At 47.2% G+C, this 15513-nt stretch overlaps 1 protein-coding gene across 1 annotated transcript in view; it reads right to left on the bottom strand.

The window, feature by feature from the left end:
* Positions 1–4414: 4414 nt before the first annotated feature.
* The window catches only part of EMC3 (ER membrane protein complex subunit 3), a 21607-nt gene continuing 10508 nt past the window's right edge, over positions 4415–15513 (bottom strand). Inside the window, exons 3-8 of the mRNA XM_006152004.3 lie at positions 15416–15509; positions 13919–14023; positions 12298–12379; positions 9455–9534; positions 7906–7988; positions 4415–5527 (exon numbers count right to left, since the gene is read on the bottom strand). Of these exons, the coding sequence (XP_006152066.1) occupies positions 5399–5527; positions 7906–7988; positions 9455–9534; positions 12298–12379; positions 13919–14023; positions 15416–15509 (573 nt within the window). The 3' untranslated portion in view covers positions 4415–5398. The remainder of the gene's footprint in view (positions 5528–7905; positions 7989–9454; positions 9535–12297; positions 12380–13918; positions 14024–15415; positions 15510–15513) is intronic.

Here is a 15513-nt window from a genome sequence, read left to right as displayed (position 1 = left end):
CGCGGTCAACTACGTGGGAGTCCAGTGACATAGCCATTACGCTAACTGCTGGTCCTGAAGTTATTTATTATTATTAGTTTTAGTTCACCAGAGAGAGAGAAAGAGGGAAAGTGTGGAAAGCAAGCCACCAGGTCTGGGACTTGAACTAAGGTCGGCCATGTGGGAGTCCAGTGCTTTCACTACCATGCCACCTGCTGGCCCTTCATTTCTTTTTGTACAGTGGGTTTCTTTACCCTTAGTGTGTAATTCTACATTTGCTTGATGTGTTCATCTTCTATTCAGGAGTTCTAATCTTAGGGGAAGTGTTCTGGATCCTGACTCCTTATATAATTGATTACTAGCATTTTGGAAGGTTGCCCAAGATCTATTCCTCATCCAGTGTCTTCATTTCCTTTGGGGGGTCTACATCTTGTCCCCTGTGGGCAGTCTCGTTGGGAGAGCAGTCCTAGGGACCCTACAGAGCTGAGGGGTCCAGATCCTCCCTCCACTGCCCCGTGAACTCTGATGGTCTCTTTTGGAGACACTATGAGCCCTCACAGGCTCAGAGCTGGACCTGGTTCCCTCCCTGTCACTCCTAAGGGGATGAGTGTGTGTGCCTGACCCGCCAACCCGCACAGGCCAGGCAGCTGCCCCCTGGCTGCCCTGTTTGGAGCCTGGAGCCCCAGTCCCATCATGTTTCCAAGCCACCCGGTTGGCGAGGGTTCCGAGATGCCAGACAAAGGCGAGAGAGATTGTGACCCCTTTGGCTAAGGGCCACGATGAAAGCCGATTCCTGAGGAAAGAGGAGACTGGCTGGGAGCAGGTGACCGTAAAGGGGAGCATGGGGCACCAGGTGCTCCTGGCACCCTCCTGCAGACAGGGATGGCCGCATATACGGGGAGTGGTCGGTAGCTCCCACTTCCTGAGCTCTTCGTCAGCTAAGATCTGGACTGCACACCTTACACACATTCTTTTCTTTTTCTTTTTTTTCTAGAGAACTTTCCAGGACAGTTGGGTGGCATTTTCTTGCTGGCTGGTCACTCTGGCAGATACTCGGAAATCAACCCAAGGCAGAACAGGTGGGTGACGGTGCCGGCTGGACACTTGTCTGTGCTCTGCCCACTGTCCTTAACTCTGAGGGCACAGGGCGGGGGTGGCGGGGGGACCGGCTAGACTGGCGAGAGGAAGCCTGAGGGCGTCTGGAGCCCTGACTCGTTCTCCCTCAGATTTCAGCCTCCACCCACAGTGACTACACAAAACTCATCTTTTGAAAGGTTACCTTTAGAAAGTTCCTTATCTGGGGGCCAGCAGGTGGTGCGGCGGTTGGGGTGCTGGACTCCCTCATGGCTGACAGCGGTTCAAGTCCCAGACCTGGTGGCTTGCTTTCTCACTTTTCCTCTCCCTCTCGTCAAATTAAATAATAATAATAATGGGACCAGCAGATGGAGTAACGGTTATGTCTCTGGACTCCCATGTAGTTAACCACGGTTTGAGTCCTGGGCCTGGTGGCATGTACATGCATGCCCAAAATCCTGAGAGGAGAATGGAGAAGTGATTACGGCGTGGCCATCCCCCTGGGGGGTGACGTCTCGCTTTCTGTCTCTCTGGCAAGCACACGCGCCCTATAGCAAAAACTTCTCTAAAAAGAAAATGATAATAATAAATAAAATAAAATAGGTAATTCTTCTAAAAGAGTTTCTTTTCTGTTAGAGGCACCAACTTAAAATATTTATGTGTGAAATAAGATGATAATCATGGACTTGCTTTAAAAATATTCCAGCCCCCCCCCCATCCTTATGGGTTGGGGGGAGAGGGTCGATTTGGGAGACAAGAGAAAAAGGATTGGAAAAATACTGATAATTACCGAAGCAGGGTGGTAGCCACATGAAAATGCATTCTACTAGTCTCTGCACTCTTGTGCATGTTGAAAATGTCCATGACAAACATTCCAAATGAAAACGGTTCACCAAGAGACGGGGGAAAGGGAGAGCTTGCACGAGGGATGGCCCGACCATTCTGTGGGCGACTTGCAGAACTACATTTCCTTGAGAGGCACCTGTCTGTCTTGGAAGGGGCCTTGTGCTAAGCCCTAGGTTTCTGAGACCTCTGATCTTTCCAGGCTGACTCCAGTGAGGAAACAGAGCCCAAACCAGAGGGAGATGGGGGCTGGCATTAAGGTGCCTGAGCTCAGGAACACACCTCTATATCTGACAGTCACAGCTGCCTCCCGGATGCCCTCTACCTGCAGTCTGAGATGGCCTGCAAAACCTCTCGCAGCCTGGCCCACAACTGCATGGGAATATGGTCCTTTCGCTGCACTCTCTGCTTTTTTTCCAGAGTGCATGTGCTCGCCAGAGAGAAAGAGGCAGGAAGGGAGAGGAAGAAAGCACCACCCTAACGGGGCATGATCATGTCGCAGTCCCTCCTCTCGCTCCATCGTGTCGGAATTTGGGAGGTATACTGCATGTACACATGCCCGGCATGTTTTTCAAGCGGCTGGGCTGGGATTTGAACTGTGGTTGGCCGTGTGGGATCTGGCTCCTTGACATCCCCCCTTTAACAACATTGAGACCTAATCTTCATATCCAAAGTCATCTCAGGTGTACTTTCTGGTTTTTAGCGTATTCAGAGTTGTGCAACTCTCCATATTGCTTTAGAATAGTTTCGTCACCCCAAGGAGAAGCTCATATCCATTAACAATCACTTCCCATTCTCCTCCCCCAAGCCCAGGCAAACACGAACCTATGTGCTCGCTGGACTGCTTTTTGTGGGCATTTCATAAAAAAATGGGATCATACGCAGGTTTCACTGACACTGGTTTTATTTTTCGAGAGATTTTTGCTATAGGGTGTATGTGTGCTCACCAGAGAAAGAAAGCAAATGACCCACCTGCGGGGGTGGCCACATCACAGTCCCTTCTCCTCTGGTCTCCTTTTGGGATTTACGGCATGTATACGCACACACACACATCCGTCTTGAGTTTTAAGCTGCCGGGTCTGGGACTCGAACCACGTGGGAGTCCAGTGGCATAACCATTATACCATCTGCTGGTCCTGAGATTGGCTTTTTTATTGTGAGGGCGGATGTGCTCGTAAGAGTAGAGTGAGAGTGACAGGAAGAAAGCACCGCTCCAGTGGAGTGTAGTCATGTTGCAATTCCTCTTCCTCCGTTTTGCCATCCTGCTGGGGTTTGGGGCTTGTACGCACATGCACCCAGCATGGTTTTCAAGCTGCCAGGGCCTGGATTCAAACTGCGGTGGGATCCGGCTCTCTTGATCCCTAGGCTATGGGACCAGCCTGGATATACCGTATTTTGTTTAGCCATCATTGGTTGATGGTCGGTTGGGCTGTTTCTTATCCGGTGGCTGCTAGGACTATTTGTGTGTCTGTGTGTGCGTACACGCCGGCATTTCCCTTTGCTAGTTCCCTGTGGATGGACATTTACGCTGCTGCCTTTCTCCCGCCTTCCTCCTGCGTTTGTGATCATTACGAAGTAGCGATACGTATCCTGGGACTCTGCCTCTCGGAGTTTGTCTAAATGGAGGCACTTATGCACCTGCGTTACCTGAGAAATCTCTGCGTTTCTCTGGAGGGAAGGTCAGAGCTCCCAGCGGACTCTCGGAGGTCCTGTGATCTCAGACTGCGGTCTCTCTGGCCCAGCTCTGGTGGCACAAGGGACAGGGAGCCGCTGCATGCTGGCTGAGACCACGTGGAAGGTGGGGGCTCATGTTCCAGCCCAGTCTCATCAGGCTGGACATGATGGTAAGTGCCGGTGGTCCTAGCTGACTGGGGGACTGGGACAGGACCCCGTCCCAAGTATCTATCTCCCTCTTCCTCCTTCCATTAAAAACAAAGCAAGTCTCTCTTATGAGTTCTCGGAGGGTAAGGACAACATCTTTTTCATCTTAAGACTCTCCAGCATGGGTCCAAGATAGACAATCACAAGTGTAGGCAGGGGGCCAGCAGGTGGCATGATGGTTAAGGGCGCTGAACTCCCACATGGCCAACTGGTTTGAGTCCCAGACCTGACGGCTTGCTTTTTCATCATCCTCCCCACCCTGCCGCCCCCCAGCTCTCTCTGGCCAAATTAAAAATAAATAAAAGTTTAATAAAATAATTCCTTTTTTTTGGGAGAGGTTTTTGCTATAGGGTGCGTGCGCTTACCAGAGAGAGACAGAGAGACAGAACACGAGAAATCACCCCCAGGGGGGATGGCCACGCAATCCCTTCTCCATTCTCCTCTCGGGATCTTGGGCACACACACACATGCGCCTGGAGTGAGTTTAGGCCACCGGGTCCAGGACTTGAACCACGGGCGACTATGTGGGAGTCCAATGACATAGCCATTACGCTGACTGCTGGTCCCAATAAAATAATTCTTAAACAACAAAAAAAGTGTAGGCAGGAGGCTGTTAGTGACCACAAACACAGACAGAGAAAACAGGATGTTTTTTTATTTGTAGAGTCAGGAGCTGTTTGTTTTTGATTACAGTGCTCAACATGCAAATCACATCCACTTCTTGGTACAAACGGCCTCCTGCCACGTCTCCGGGACGGATAATCCACACAGAATTATTCCTGGCACCCTCATCTACGTGTCTGCCAGCAACTGCCCTCTCTCCCTTCTGTCCCGAGTGACTGTAAAATGAGGTCTTCTGTCGGACAGAGCAGCCTTTACGGTGCAGCCCCGCCGATCTGCCAACGGCGTCCAGGTCAAGACCTCGCGTTATTTAACCTGTCTGTGATGACCCCAAGGCACTGAGAATCCGCTGGTGCCTCAGAGTCACCCATTTCCACTGGACAGGATTAAGAGAGACGGAAGGTCTGTCCCGGCCTGGGGATTCACTCTGTCAAGTTTTTTAACTACTTGTGACACATTCGCTCTCTGCCACTCTGCAGGCTCCACGTAAACAACAGGGAGATTCATTGTGCTCGTCTGTAGTTTCTAAATTTTCAGTAGTGAAAATGTATTACTTCTGTAAAGAAAGTTTAGAACACTAACAAAAAGATTAAAGATGAAATGCATGGTGCTTGGATCCCTAGAAAACGGGTGTTTAGGGTGGTTAGAAGTCAGGCTGACTGAACGGAACATAGTAATTCGTTAAAATTGACAATGCTTCTCCCGAAGACTGAATTTTTGCTACGGTTTTACATATTCTCATTAACTTGGGTTTCCCCTTTCTCTGCCTTACCAGTCACCAGAAGGAAGATTCCGAATACTTTTTAAATGGCAGGTCACCGGCAGACTCCTCCTGTTCGCTCTGGTTTCAGACTTAAAGGGGATCCAGCTCAGACAAGAACAAGCCTGCACACACCCGCCAGCTCCTGCCCCTCCTTTTTATTCAGAGGCTCCAGCTCCAACGACAGTTACAAGGCCAAGCGCTACTCCGTTGCCGACACAGCGAATCCCTGCTCGGTCTTCAAAAAATAGAGGTCTGTAATTCCTTTTTGAACATGCCTTCAAAGTGGAGGTCTTTGGCCATGAGCTCCTCTTCGACATCGTCCAGTGCCCACTGGTGATCTGTCAGCTCCAAAGCTTCCCACTCTGTCTGTGGAGACGAGGACACCAGGGCAGAGGGAGAGAGGCTTGTTACTGAGGGCTGTGGGGTAAGCTGTTTACGTGGCTATGCTCATTCAGTCCAGGAGGCAGGTCCTGGTGGTCCCACCCATCCTCCTCCCTCCCTCCCCAATCAATTGTCAAAGAAGATGAAGACTGAGAGAGGTCAAATCATTTTTCAAGATCATGGGAGTGAGTAAAAGTAAGTGAGATTTAAATTGTGGTCTGGCTCCAGAGCCCCAGTGCCTAACCTGTCTATCCACTCATGATCACTACGCCCTGCTTCATCCTGCACTGTCCTTGATAGACGTGCGACAAGCAAGTTAATGCTCTGTGATTCTGAGCCTTGTCATCACAGAGCCTGTCACCTGCAAAGGGATTTGACAAAACAGCTATGTCAAAGGTGTTCTGACATAAGAAGAGGCCGTGAGTATCTTCGAGGGGCCTAAGTCGAATACACAATGGCGTTCTGTCTCTCTGGCAAGCGCACGTATCCTATAACAAAAGTCTCTCTAAAAAAATTGAGCAGAATTTTCAAAGAGATTCTATTTCTCCATTATTCTTTTAATCTGCTTTTGCCTTCCATTAGTAAGGTTTTAAGAAAATGCTTTATGAAATTTAATGTGCAATATGAATATTAACTTGTGTGTGTGATTTTTCTGAGATACAAATTCATGTTATCAAATTCACCTTCCCCCATTTTTCTGGCTAGAGGGTATATGTACATACAAGAAAAAGGCAGAAGGGGAGAGGGGGGAGGGGGAAGAGAAAGCACTCCCCCCGAGGAATGGCCACACTGAGTCCCTTCTACTCGCCCTCCTTTGGAGATTGTGGGCGCAGACGCACACATGTCTGGCGTGTCTCTCAAGCCGCCAGGCTCCAGTCTTGGCCCGCATGATAGGCCATGTAGCAGGCCTGTATTCACCCTTTCAATGTGTATGTGTATACTTTAGTATGTTCATAAATATGTACAATTGCCTAACTCCAGGACACGTGTGTCATCACAGAGAGAAGTCCTTAGTACTGCCTCCCTTTAAGCCGCTGGCTGCTGCTGGCGGTCCCAGAGTCTGGAAATTGAAATGCCCCAAAATTCTACTTGAGTGACACAAGTGGAATGTTCGCACCTGACCTTATGTGACAGGCTGCAGTCAAAACACTGTAATACGGGACCAGCACATAGCATAATGGTTACGTGGTTGACTCCCATGTAGTCAACCGCAGTTCGAGTCCTGGACCTGGCAGCTTAATATTTCATGCTGGGCACGCGTGCATATGTGCCCAAAACCCCAAGAGGAAAATGGAGAAGGGATCGCGGCGTGACCACTCCCCCCGGGGGGTAATTTTGTGCTTTCTGTCTCTCTGGCGAGCACAGGCACTCTATAACAAAACCATCTCCAAGCCACTTTAACCAGTTTACGTCAACAATCAGTGGCATCAATTACACTCACAATGTTGTATAACCATCTCCACTACCTATTTCCAAACTTCTCATCCCCTTAAATAGAAACTCTGGACCATAGGCTGGAGCTCCCCACTGTTCCCTCCTCCCAGCCTACGGTACCTGCTAACCTACTTTCTGTGTCCACGAAGTTTCCTGTTCTAGATATTTCATATAAGTAGAATCATGTAACATTTGGCTCTTTGACCCGTTTTGACTTATTTCCATACATGGTGTCAAGTGGGTGTCCAGACTCCTTCATTTGCATGTAGGTTTCGTTTTCTCAGCACCTTCTGTTGTCAGCACTGTTCTTTCCCCCTACTGGCCTGTCTTGGTACCCTTGTTGAAAATCAGCTGATTCTAAACGTGTGTTTATTTCCGAACTCTCAATTCTATTCCATTCATCTATGCCTATCCTTCTGATGGCTTCACATACAGTGGATTAAATGCAGTGAGCATTTAAAAACAAGCAAAAATATCAAGAATCTCCAGCTTACTTGATAGATGACTCTATCTCAGAAACAAGAGACATGTAAAATATATTTCTGCTAAACTTAAATTCAAACAATAGAACCATACTATAATCACATTGGGAGATCTTTTCTCTTTTTTTTGGGAGAGGTTTTTGCCATAGGGCGCGTGCGCTCGCCAGACAGACCGAGAAAGACAGAGAGACAGAAAGTGAGAAATCACCCCCCAGGGGGATGGCCACTCCACAATCCCTTCTCCTCCATTCTCCTCTCAGGATCCTGGGCATGCACGCAAATGTGCCTGGAGTGAGTTTAAGACACTGGGTCCAGGATTCAAACTCTAGTCAACTACATGGGAGTCCAGCAATGTAGCCATGACGCTACTTGCTGGTCCCAGGGATCCATTTTAAAGCAGCACCTTGCGGAGCCTCGCTGCAGCTCTGGGCGGTGAGCGGAGCATACCTTGAACGCTTTGTTGGTGTCTGCAGGCATGGCCATGGCAGCTCCAGTCATCTGCTCCTGCATCATTCGTGACTGATCGGCGGCTGCAACGTAAGACACCACGATGTGAGTGCTGGCTCGGCAGACACCCTGGTACCCATGGAGAACAACCCCCGGCATTTACTGCTGCTTGGTGGTGGGTTACGGAACTGGGCAACAGGTTCACTGACTGGCTCTGGCACCCACTGCCCGTGTGACACTTGGGCAGGTCACTTTACCTCTCCCGAGAAGAGGATGACAATAGCAGAGAAGAAATGTCTAATGGAAGCTCTAGGCTTTAAGTTTCAACGATAATAACAGCCACGATTTACTGAGCAACGACCGTATGCCAGGTACTTCACAAAGTGCCGTATACATTCTCTCTCATCCACTCCTAACAACTCCAAACATTATCGTTTTTTTTTTTTTTTTGAGAGGATTTTGCTATACTGCGTGCGCTTGTCCAAAAGACAGAGAAAGAGAGACAGAAAGCAAGAAATCACCCCCCGGGGGGATGGCCATGCCGCAATCCCTTCTCCTCCATTCTCCTCTTGGGATCTTAGGCACGCATGCACACGTGCTTGGTGTGAGTTTAAGCCACCGGGTCCGGGATTTGAACAGCAGTCGACTACATGGGAGTCCAGCGACACAGCCATTATGCTAACTGCTGGTCCCCCAACATTAATTATTAAGGTCCCTGCTTACTGGTAAGATATCAGAAGATTAGAGATGTTACGTAACTTGTGTGAGGTCCCAGCCATTAAATAAGAAAGTCATGATTAGGACTGGCAAGGACTTTAGTCAACGAACTAACTGATCAAATCAGACCGTTTTAAAAACCATTTTATTTAAAAGGATTTACTTAATTTAATGTATTTATTATTCTTATCTTTTAATTTGCTATAGGGCACACACACTCATCAGAGAGAGGGGGGACAGAGAGAAAAAGCAAGCTGCCAGCTCTGGGACTTGAACCATGGTCCGCCATGTGGGAGTCCAGCACCTTAACCACCATGCCACCTGCTGGCCCCCAATCCAGACCCCTCTAGGTTTCAGGTTTATAGGCTTACATTGCTGGCTCTGGATCCTGCACGTGAAATGGATTCAGATTTTTGGGATACCAGATATTGTCCCAGTGGTTTCCAGGGAGTATTCAGATGCTCAGTTTAACCCTTGGAATTTTTTTTTTAAAGAATTATTTATTTTATTTATTCATTTATTTATTTTAATTTGACTAGGGTAAGACACAGAGAGACAGAAAGAGAGAAGGAAGGTGAGAAAGCAAGCCACTAGATCCAAGACGCAAACTGTGGTCGGCCACATGGGAGAGTGCAGTGCCTTCACCACCACGCCACCTGCTGGCTCCTGACTTTTGGCATTTTTAAGATTCTTTTGAATGATACCTCAGAATCTTAAGGAAAGAGCAGAGCATTAGGCTAACAAACAGCATAACCTTTGTGATTTTTCTGGCTCTAGTATGGACGATGCATCTATTGAAATATTTGCTTATTAAACCTGACATGCTTCTTACCATTGTCTTGGCCCAAAATCAGAGAGTAAATGCTGCGAAGCCCAAACACATTGAGGAAGTACCAGGATGCGGAACTCACCCTAGGAAAGCAAAAGTGAAATAGCGTACACGGTTATTCCAGAAATGGCTGTAGTTCGCATTTTTCCATGCTCTTCAGTGGAGGTAAAGAAATCACGTTCGATTAAAGCACAACTAGTGAAGCAGCAGAAGGTAAGGCAGGCAGGCCTACCAATACGGAAGCATAGGAGACAGCCGAATTCTGTTCTCTCGGGTCTCCAGGGAGAACCATTAGAGCACTGGCGTACTCCATCCTTCTAGGGAGGTTTAGAAGTGGCTTTCCGAAAATAAACTCGTTACTGGGACCAGCAGTTAGCATAATGGCTATGTCGCTGAACTCCCATGTAGTCGACTGCGGTTCGTGTCCCGGACCCGGTGGCTGAAAATCTCACCGGGCGTGTGTGCATGCTTGCCCAAGATCCTGAGAGGAGAATGGAGGAGAAGGGATTGTGGTGTGGCCATCCCCCCTGGGGGGTGATTTCTCGCTTTCTGTCTCTCTGTCTCTCTCTGTCTTTCTGGTGAGTGCACGCACCCTATAGCAAAAACCTCTCCAAAAAAAAAAAAAAAGAAAAAAGAAAAAAAGAAACTCGATACTGACGATTCCAAGTTTTTAATGTTTTCATCAAGGCTTCCTTTAGGTTTCCTTCCTTGCTCCCATAAAATAAATATATTTGCATATACTAAAAGCCAAAAGGAGCACGGAAAATGCTAGATAAATGGAAACATGTTTCGCTTCATTCTTTCATACTTGATCTGCATAACAGCGGGAGTCTATGCTAGATGCCTCCAGGCTGCAGGTTCACGACTGTCCGCGTCACACTGCTGACCGTTCTCCCACGGCCTGTCCGCGTCACACTGCTGACCGCTCTCCCATGACTGTCCGCGTCACACTGCTGACAGCTCTCCCACGGCCTGTCCACTGCTGACCGCTCTCTCACGACCTGTCCACATCACACTGCTGACCGCTCTCCCACGGCCTGTCCGTGTAATACTGCTGACCGCTCTCCCACGACTGTCCACCTAACACTGCTGACTGCTCTCCCACAGTGCTTACGCACGCAGGCTCAGGTCTGCCCGTGTTCGCGGGAACCTGCCAGTCACTTACCTGTCCAGATGCTGAGAAGAGAAAAATGAGTTTTCTCCAACCCATGAAGTTTCTGGTTAGCTCAAACAAGACTGGAAGGTAGAAGCTGAACAGAGCCCTACCACGCATGGAGAGCACAGCTGCTCCCCCCACGGAGCCTGGCCTTTGGTCTGTTCTGCCCCTCTGTCGGCCAGAGATGGCTCTGCTCTAACTAGGGGAGTCCAGATGGCCACCAGTGGCCCCATCGCCCACTGTCCTTCTCTTCTTGCCTGGCTTCTCTTCTATGCCAGTTTTTGGGAAGCCATAAACAAAAGGGTCTGGAGAGACTGCGTGAACCAGCATTACTGGGTTCCAGATACTGCAGCAGCGTTCTCCAGGGTCTTGCAGATCTTAGGTTCTATAATTCTGCTAAAAAAGAATGAAATCCTAGGCTGGCTCATGGTCTGGTGGGTAAGAGAGCCAGATTCCAATGGTTGACCATGCAGTTCAAGTCTCAGACCTGGTGGCTTGAAAAGAACGTCAGAGGCCAGCAGGTCGTGTGGTGGTTAAGGCACTGGATTCCCACACGGCCGACTGTAGTTCTTATCTTGGACCTGGGAGCTTGAAAATCACACCAGGTACGTGCGTATGTGTGCCCAAAAGTCTGCGAAGAAAATGGAAGAGAAAGGACTGTGGTGTGGCCATCACTCCTAGGGGGTGATTTCTCACTTTCCCTTTCTCTTGTGTCTCTCTAGTGAGCACATGCACCCTATGACAAAACCTAAAGAAAATCTTATCACGCATATGTGTGTGCACCCCAAAATCCCAAGATGGAGGGGAGGGTCTGTGGCATGACCATGCCCTACTGTGGGGTGCTTTCTCCCTCTCCCTTCTTCTCTTTGGCAAGTGCACGTGCCCTAGAGCTGAAAAAGAATAAAGAGCTGAAAAAGATATGAGAGCTGGATTTGGGGAGACTTTGTAGTCAACTCTCAATTCCTACATAGCCTTTTGTTTTAAAGATAAAATATGGAAAACACCCCACACAGTGACTGGCACTAGTGAAAGCTGTTAATGTCATCATCAATAGTAATGTGTTTTGGAAAAAAAAAAAAAATCTATGCCCATGAGCTCCCAGGTGTCACTAAAAAACTTTGCCTGGTCAGAGCTCCTGGCTTTGTCTTTCAACCTCTCTGGGGCTGCCCCGTCCACCCCTACATTCTGGGTCCCAAAAAGCTGGAGAAAACAGGCTGGCACATGCACTCCTTTTTTTTTTTTTTTTTTTTGAGAGGTTTTTGCTATAGGGGGCGTGCGCTTGCCAGACAGACAGAGAGAGGCATAGAGACAGAAAGCGAGAAATCACCCTCAGGGAGGATGGCCATGCCGCAATCCCTTCTCCTCCATTCTCCTCTCGGGATCTTGGGCACGAACGCACACGCGCCCAGCGTGAGTTTTAAGCCACCGGGTCCGGGACGCGAACCACGGTCGACTACGTGGGAGTCCAGCGACATAGCCATTACGCCAACTGCTGGTTCCCGAACACATGTTCTCCTTGACAATACTTATGTAATAGCTGCTATAATTCACCCGTGGCATTTGGAGTAGAATTTTAATGAAAAAAACGTTAAAAATCTATTCTGGTGATATATGCAAATCACAAGTGCTGTAAGAGATACTGGATTTAGATTTCGGTTTGTGTTTTTATGAAGTAAAAGAGCGTTCTTACCAAGATGCATCTAATGTTAGCAGTTCAATTCCCTGCTGCAGCATAGGCTTAAAACGGAGGGTCAGTGGAAATGGGACCTTGGCTGCAGAGAAGGAAGAAAAAGTTCTTAAGCACTCCAAGCGGTTTTATTTTTAGGACAGTTTAAGTGTGAATATTCTTTCCCTGAAGAGGTGCCATACAGCTTTAGGAAAATGATTTCCACAAGGTATGTGTGGCAATTCCTGATGAAAAAAAAAAAAAACAGTCAAAATGTCGTTCTGTTCTAGTTTCCCTAAATAATATCAGCTTCCAGACTGCCGAGGAAGCAGGGACTCAAACTAAGCTGTGACCCAAAATCTGGAAAAACTGGCCTGTTAAGCCCTCAGTAGAATATATACATACAAAGAATGGTATTACTAGGAAACCAAACTGATTAAAATCAAATCGACTTATAAACAAATGGAAAATTACCTCAACATCCAGCAAATATAGTCACAGAGACATAGGCTTTGGGGACCAGCAGGTGGCATGGTGGTTAAGGCGCTGGATGCTCCCACATGGCCGACCACAGTTCCAGTCCCAGACCTGGTAGCTTGCTTTCTTACATTCCCTCTCTCTGGTCAAATTTATATAAATGAATGAATAAGTAAAATTGAATAAATAATTCTTTTAAAAAAATGTCTTGGGGCTGGTAGGTGGCGTGGTGGTTAAGGGTGCTGGACTTCCACATGGCCGATCACAGTTCAAGTCCTGGACTTGGCAGCTTGTTTCCTCACTTTCCCTCTCTCTCTCTCCCTCATTCTGTCTTCTCTGATCAAATTAAAAACAAACAAACAAACAAATAAATAAATGTCTTAAAGAGACATAGGCTTCCCTTTATCCTTCTCAGCTAGACTCTCACAATGGCTCCAGATGCACACTAGCAAGATACTCGCTTAAGTTTCTATTAGTAAAATAGCACCCACATCATAAACTTAGAGCAGTTTGGGACAAGAACCATAAAATCATAAAATACTAAATGTATTTGTTCAAAGAATGTTATTTGTTTCCCAAAGGAAACACTGAACCTGTGGATGGGCCCCATAACACAGTGGTTAAGCCCCACACGGCTGAAAGCGGCTTGAAAAACAAATCCTGATGGGATAGAGAAATGTAGGAAAAAGAACTGTGGCATGACCATGTCTCACTGAGAGGTCCTTTCTCTGTCTCTCTGGTAAGCACAGGTGCTCTCTGGTCTTTTGAAAAAACAAAAACAAATCTTTAAACATAGCACGTAGGGGGGCCAGCATGTGGTATAATGGTTAAGGTGCTGGATTCCCACGTGGCTGACCACAGCGGGGAGTAGTGGACCTGGCGGCTTGAAAATCACACCAGGCACATGTGTGTGTGTGTGCCCAAAATCCCAGGAGGAGAATGAAGGAGAGAGGACTGTAGTGTGGCCATCCCCTTGGCGGGTGATTTCTCACTTTCTCCCTCATTGTCTCTGTCTCTGGCAACTGCAACTACCCTATGGTTAAAAACCTTAAAAAAAAAGTGACATTAATGTCTGTGACATTAGTGTCTAACTAGCACTTGGGTTTCTCTGAAGAGGCATATGGCAAAAGAACACAAAATAAAGAAGTCTGCTGGGTCTGCAACTTACTTGTGACAAAGCCTGAAAACGTCATGTTGATCCATCCACCAATGAGAATCATAGGAAGGACGTTTGTTACGTTCCCTTTCATCATGTCTGTGAGCATGGTGGGATCTAAGACAAAAGCACAAGAGACCACTGACGGTACCTCTGCTGGCCCGGAGGTTTTCCGGATTTTCTGTAAGTCTGTAACGCATTGGACGATTAGGACAAATGGACTGTAGAAAAATTCAAACACAGTATAGAGCAGGAAGTTCCTCTGTGCCTACCCTCGAAACACTTAACTATTTGTTGCTTATCTTTCTATAAATATATATGCACACATTCACGAGCTTATACACATACACACAAATAAAGGGATATTCCTTACTATTCTGCTTCTTTAAAAAAACTAATATATTACAGATGGTATTTCCCCACTGGCATGATTCCTCTCAATACTTCGATGTCTGCGTAGGATTCCACCATTTGGTCACACCAATCACTTTTGGTGAACCTAGTGATTGTCTCCAATTCTTTTGGCCCAATAAAGGATGCAGCCAGCAATGGTCTCGTACAGAAACTGGCATGTTTATGGAAGCGTTTCTGTAAAAGAAAGTCTGGATCACGTGGTTTGTACAGTTTAAAATCTGACAGATGCGGTCAGGCTGCTCTTCACTGAGGCCCAGCATTTACCAGCAGTGAGAGCGCCAACTTTCCCTGACTTTGTCAATCGTCCCTTCGGTCCCTCTTTTCAATCTCTGCCAATTTAATGGGTTAATAAGGACATCTCATTTTAATGTAAATTTCATAAGTTCTTAGTGAGGTCAAGTATTTTTTTTTGCAAATGTTTATTGGTCTTTTGTTTATTTCAGGATTTCTGAAAGACTTGTTAAAATAACTCCAGTCCCTTCTGCATGGTTTTAAAATACTGGTTATGTTACCTACAGAAATGAGCTCTGAAATGGGAGGACGGTCAACACAGAATACTATCTTACGTTTTACTTTAAATATGCTACACTTTCACATGACTAGAATCAGTGGAAGTAAGAAATCTGTTAGAGCAAAAACTGTGGGGTGGCCAGCAATCATATCCAACAAGGAATAATTGGCCCTGGGAAGCAGCAGACTCTTTGCCATTTAGCCAGAGGCGGGGCAGCCATCTGTGAGCAACCGGATCCAGGCAGTCGGTGGCGCTGGGACTGACTGGAATCCACAGAGCTGTGGGTCCTCAGGAACCGCAAGGAACATAGACCCAGGGATAACAGCTTTGGCTTCCCCACTCCCTCAGCTTTTTCTTTTTTTCTTTCTTTTTTTAAAATCCACTTTGTATACTGGGTTCTCAGAAGATTTATGTGAAAAAGAGAAGAACTCCACTTCCATGGCTCTCTTTATTTGACGATTTTTGAGGTCCCTCAGATTACTACCTTCTACCACCTAACAGTGACATACAGGACACGCTCCCTGCCCCACCACCGTAAGTCGTTTAAAATCATCCTTAAAGATGAGAGAAGGGAATAAACGTACCAGTCATAGGTGAAGGTGGCACTACCTTCCTTTTAGTTTTTTTGAAAAATCCATCTTCTGGGTTGTTGAAGTAGTATTTTCGTGTCAAGAAAGACTAG

Source organism: Tupaia chinensis, unplaced genomic scaffold (genome assembly GCF_000334495.1).
Source record: "Tupaia chinensis unplaced genomic scaffold, TupChi_1.0 Scaffold000333_1, whole genome shotgun sequence".
Classification (NCBI taxonomy): domain Eukaryota; kingdom Metazoa; phylum Chordata; class Mammalia; order Scandentia; family Tupaiidae; genus Tupaia; species Tupaia belangeri.
Note: the sequence above shows the minus strand (reverse complement) of the source record. Positions and strands in the feature narration are given on the sequence as shown.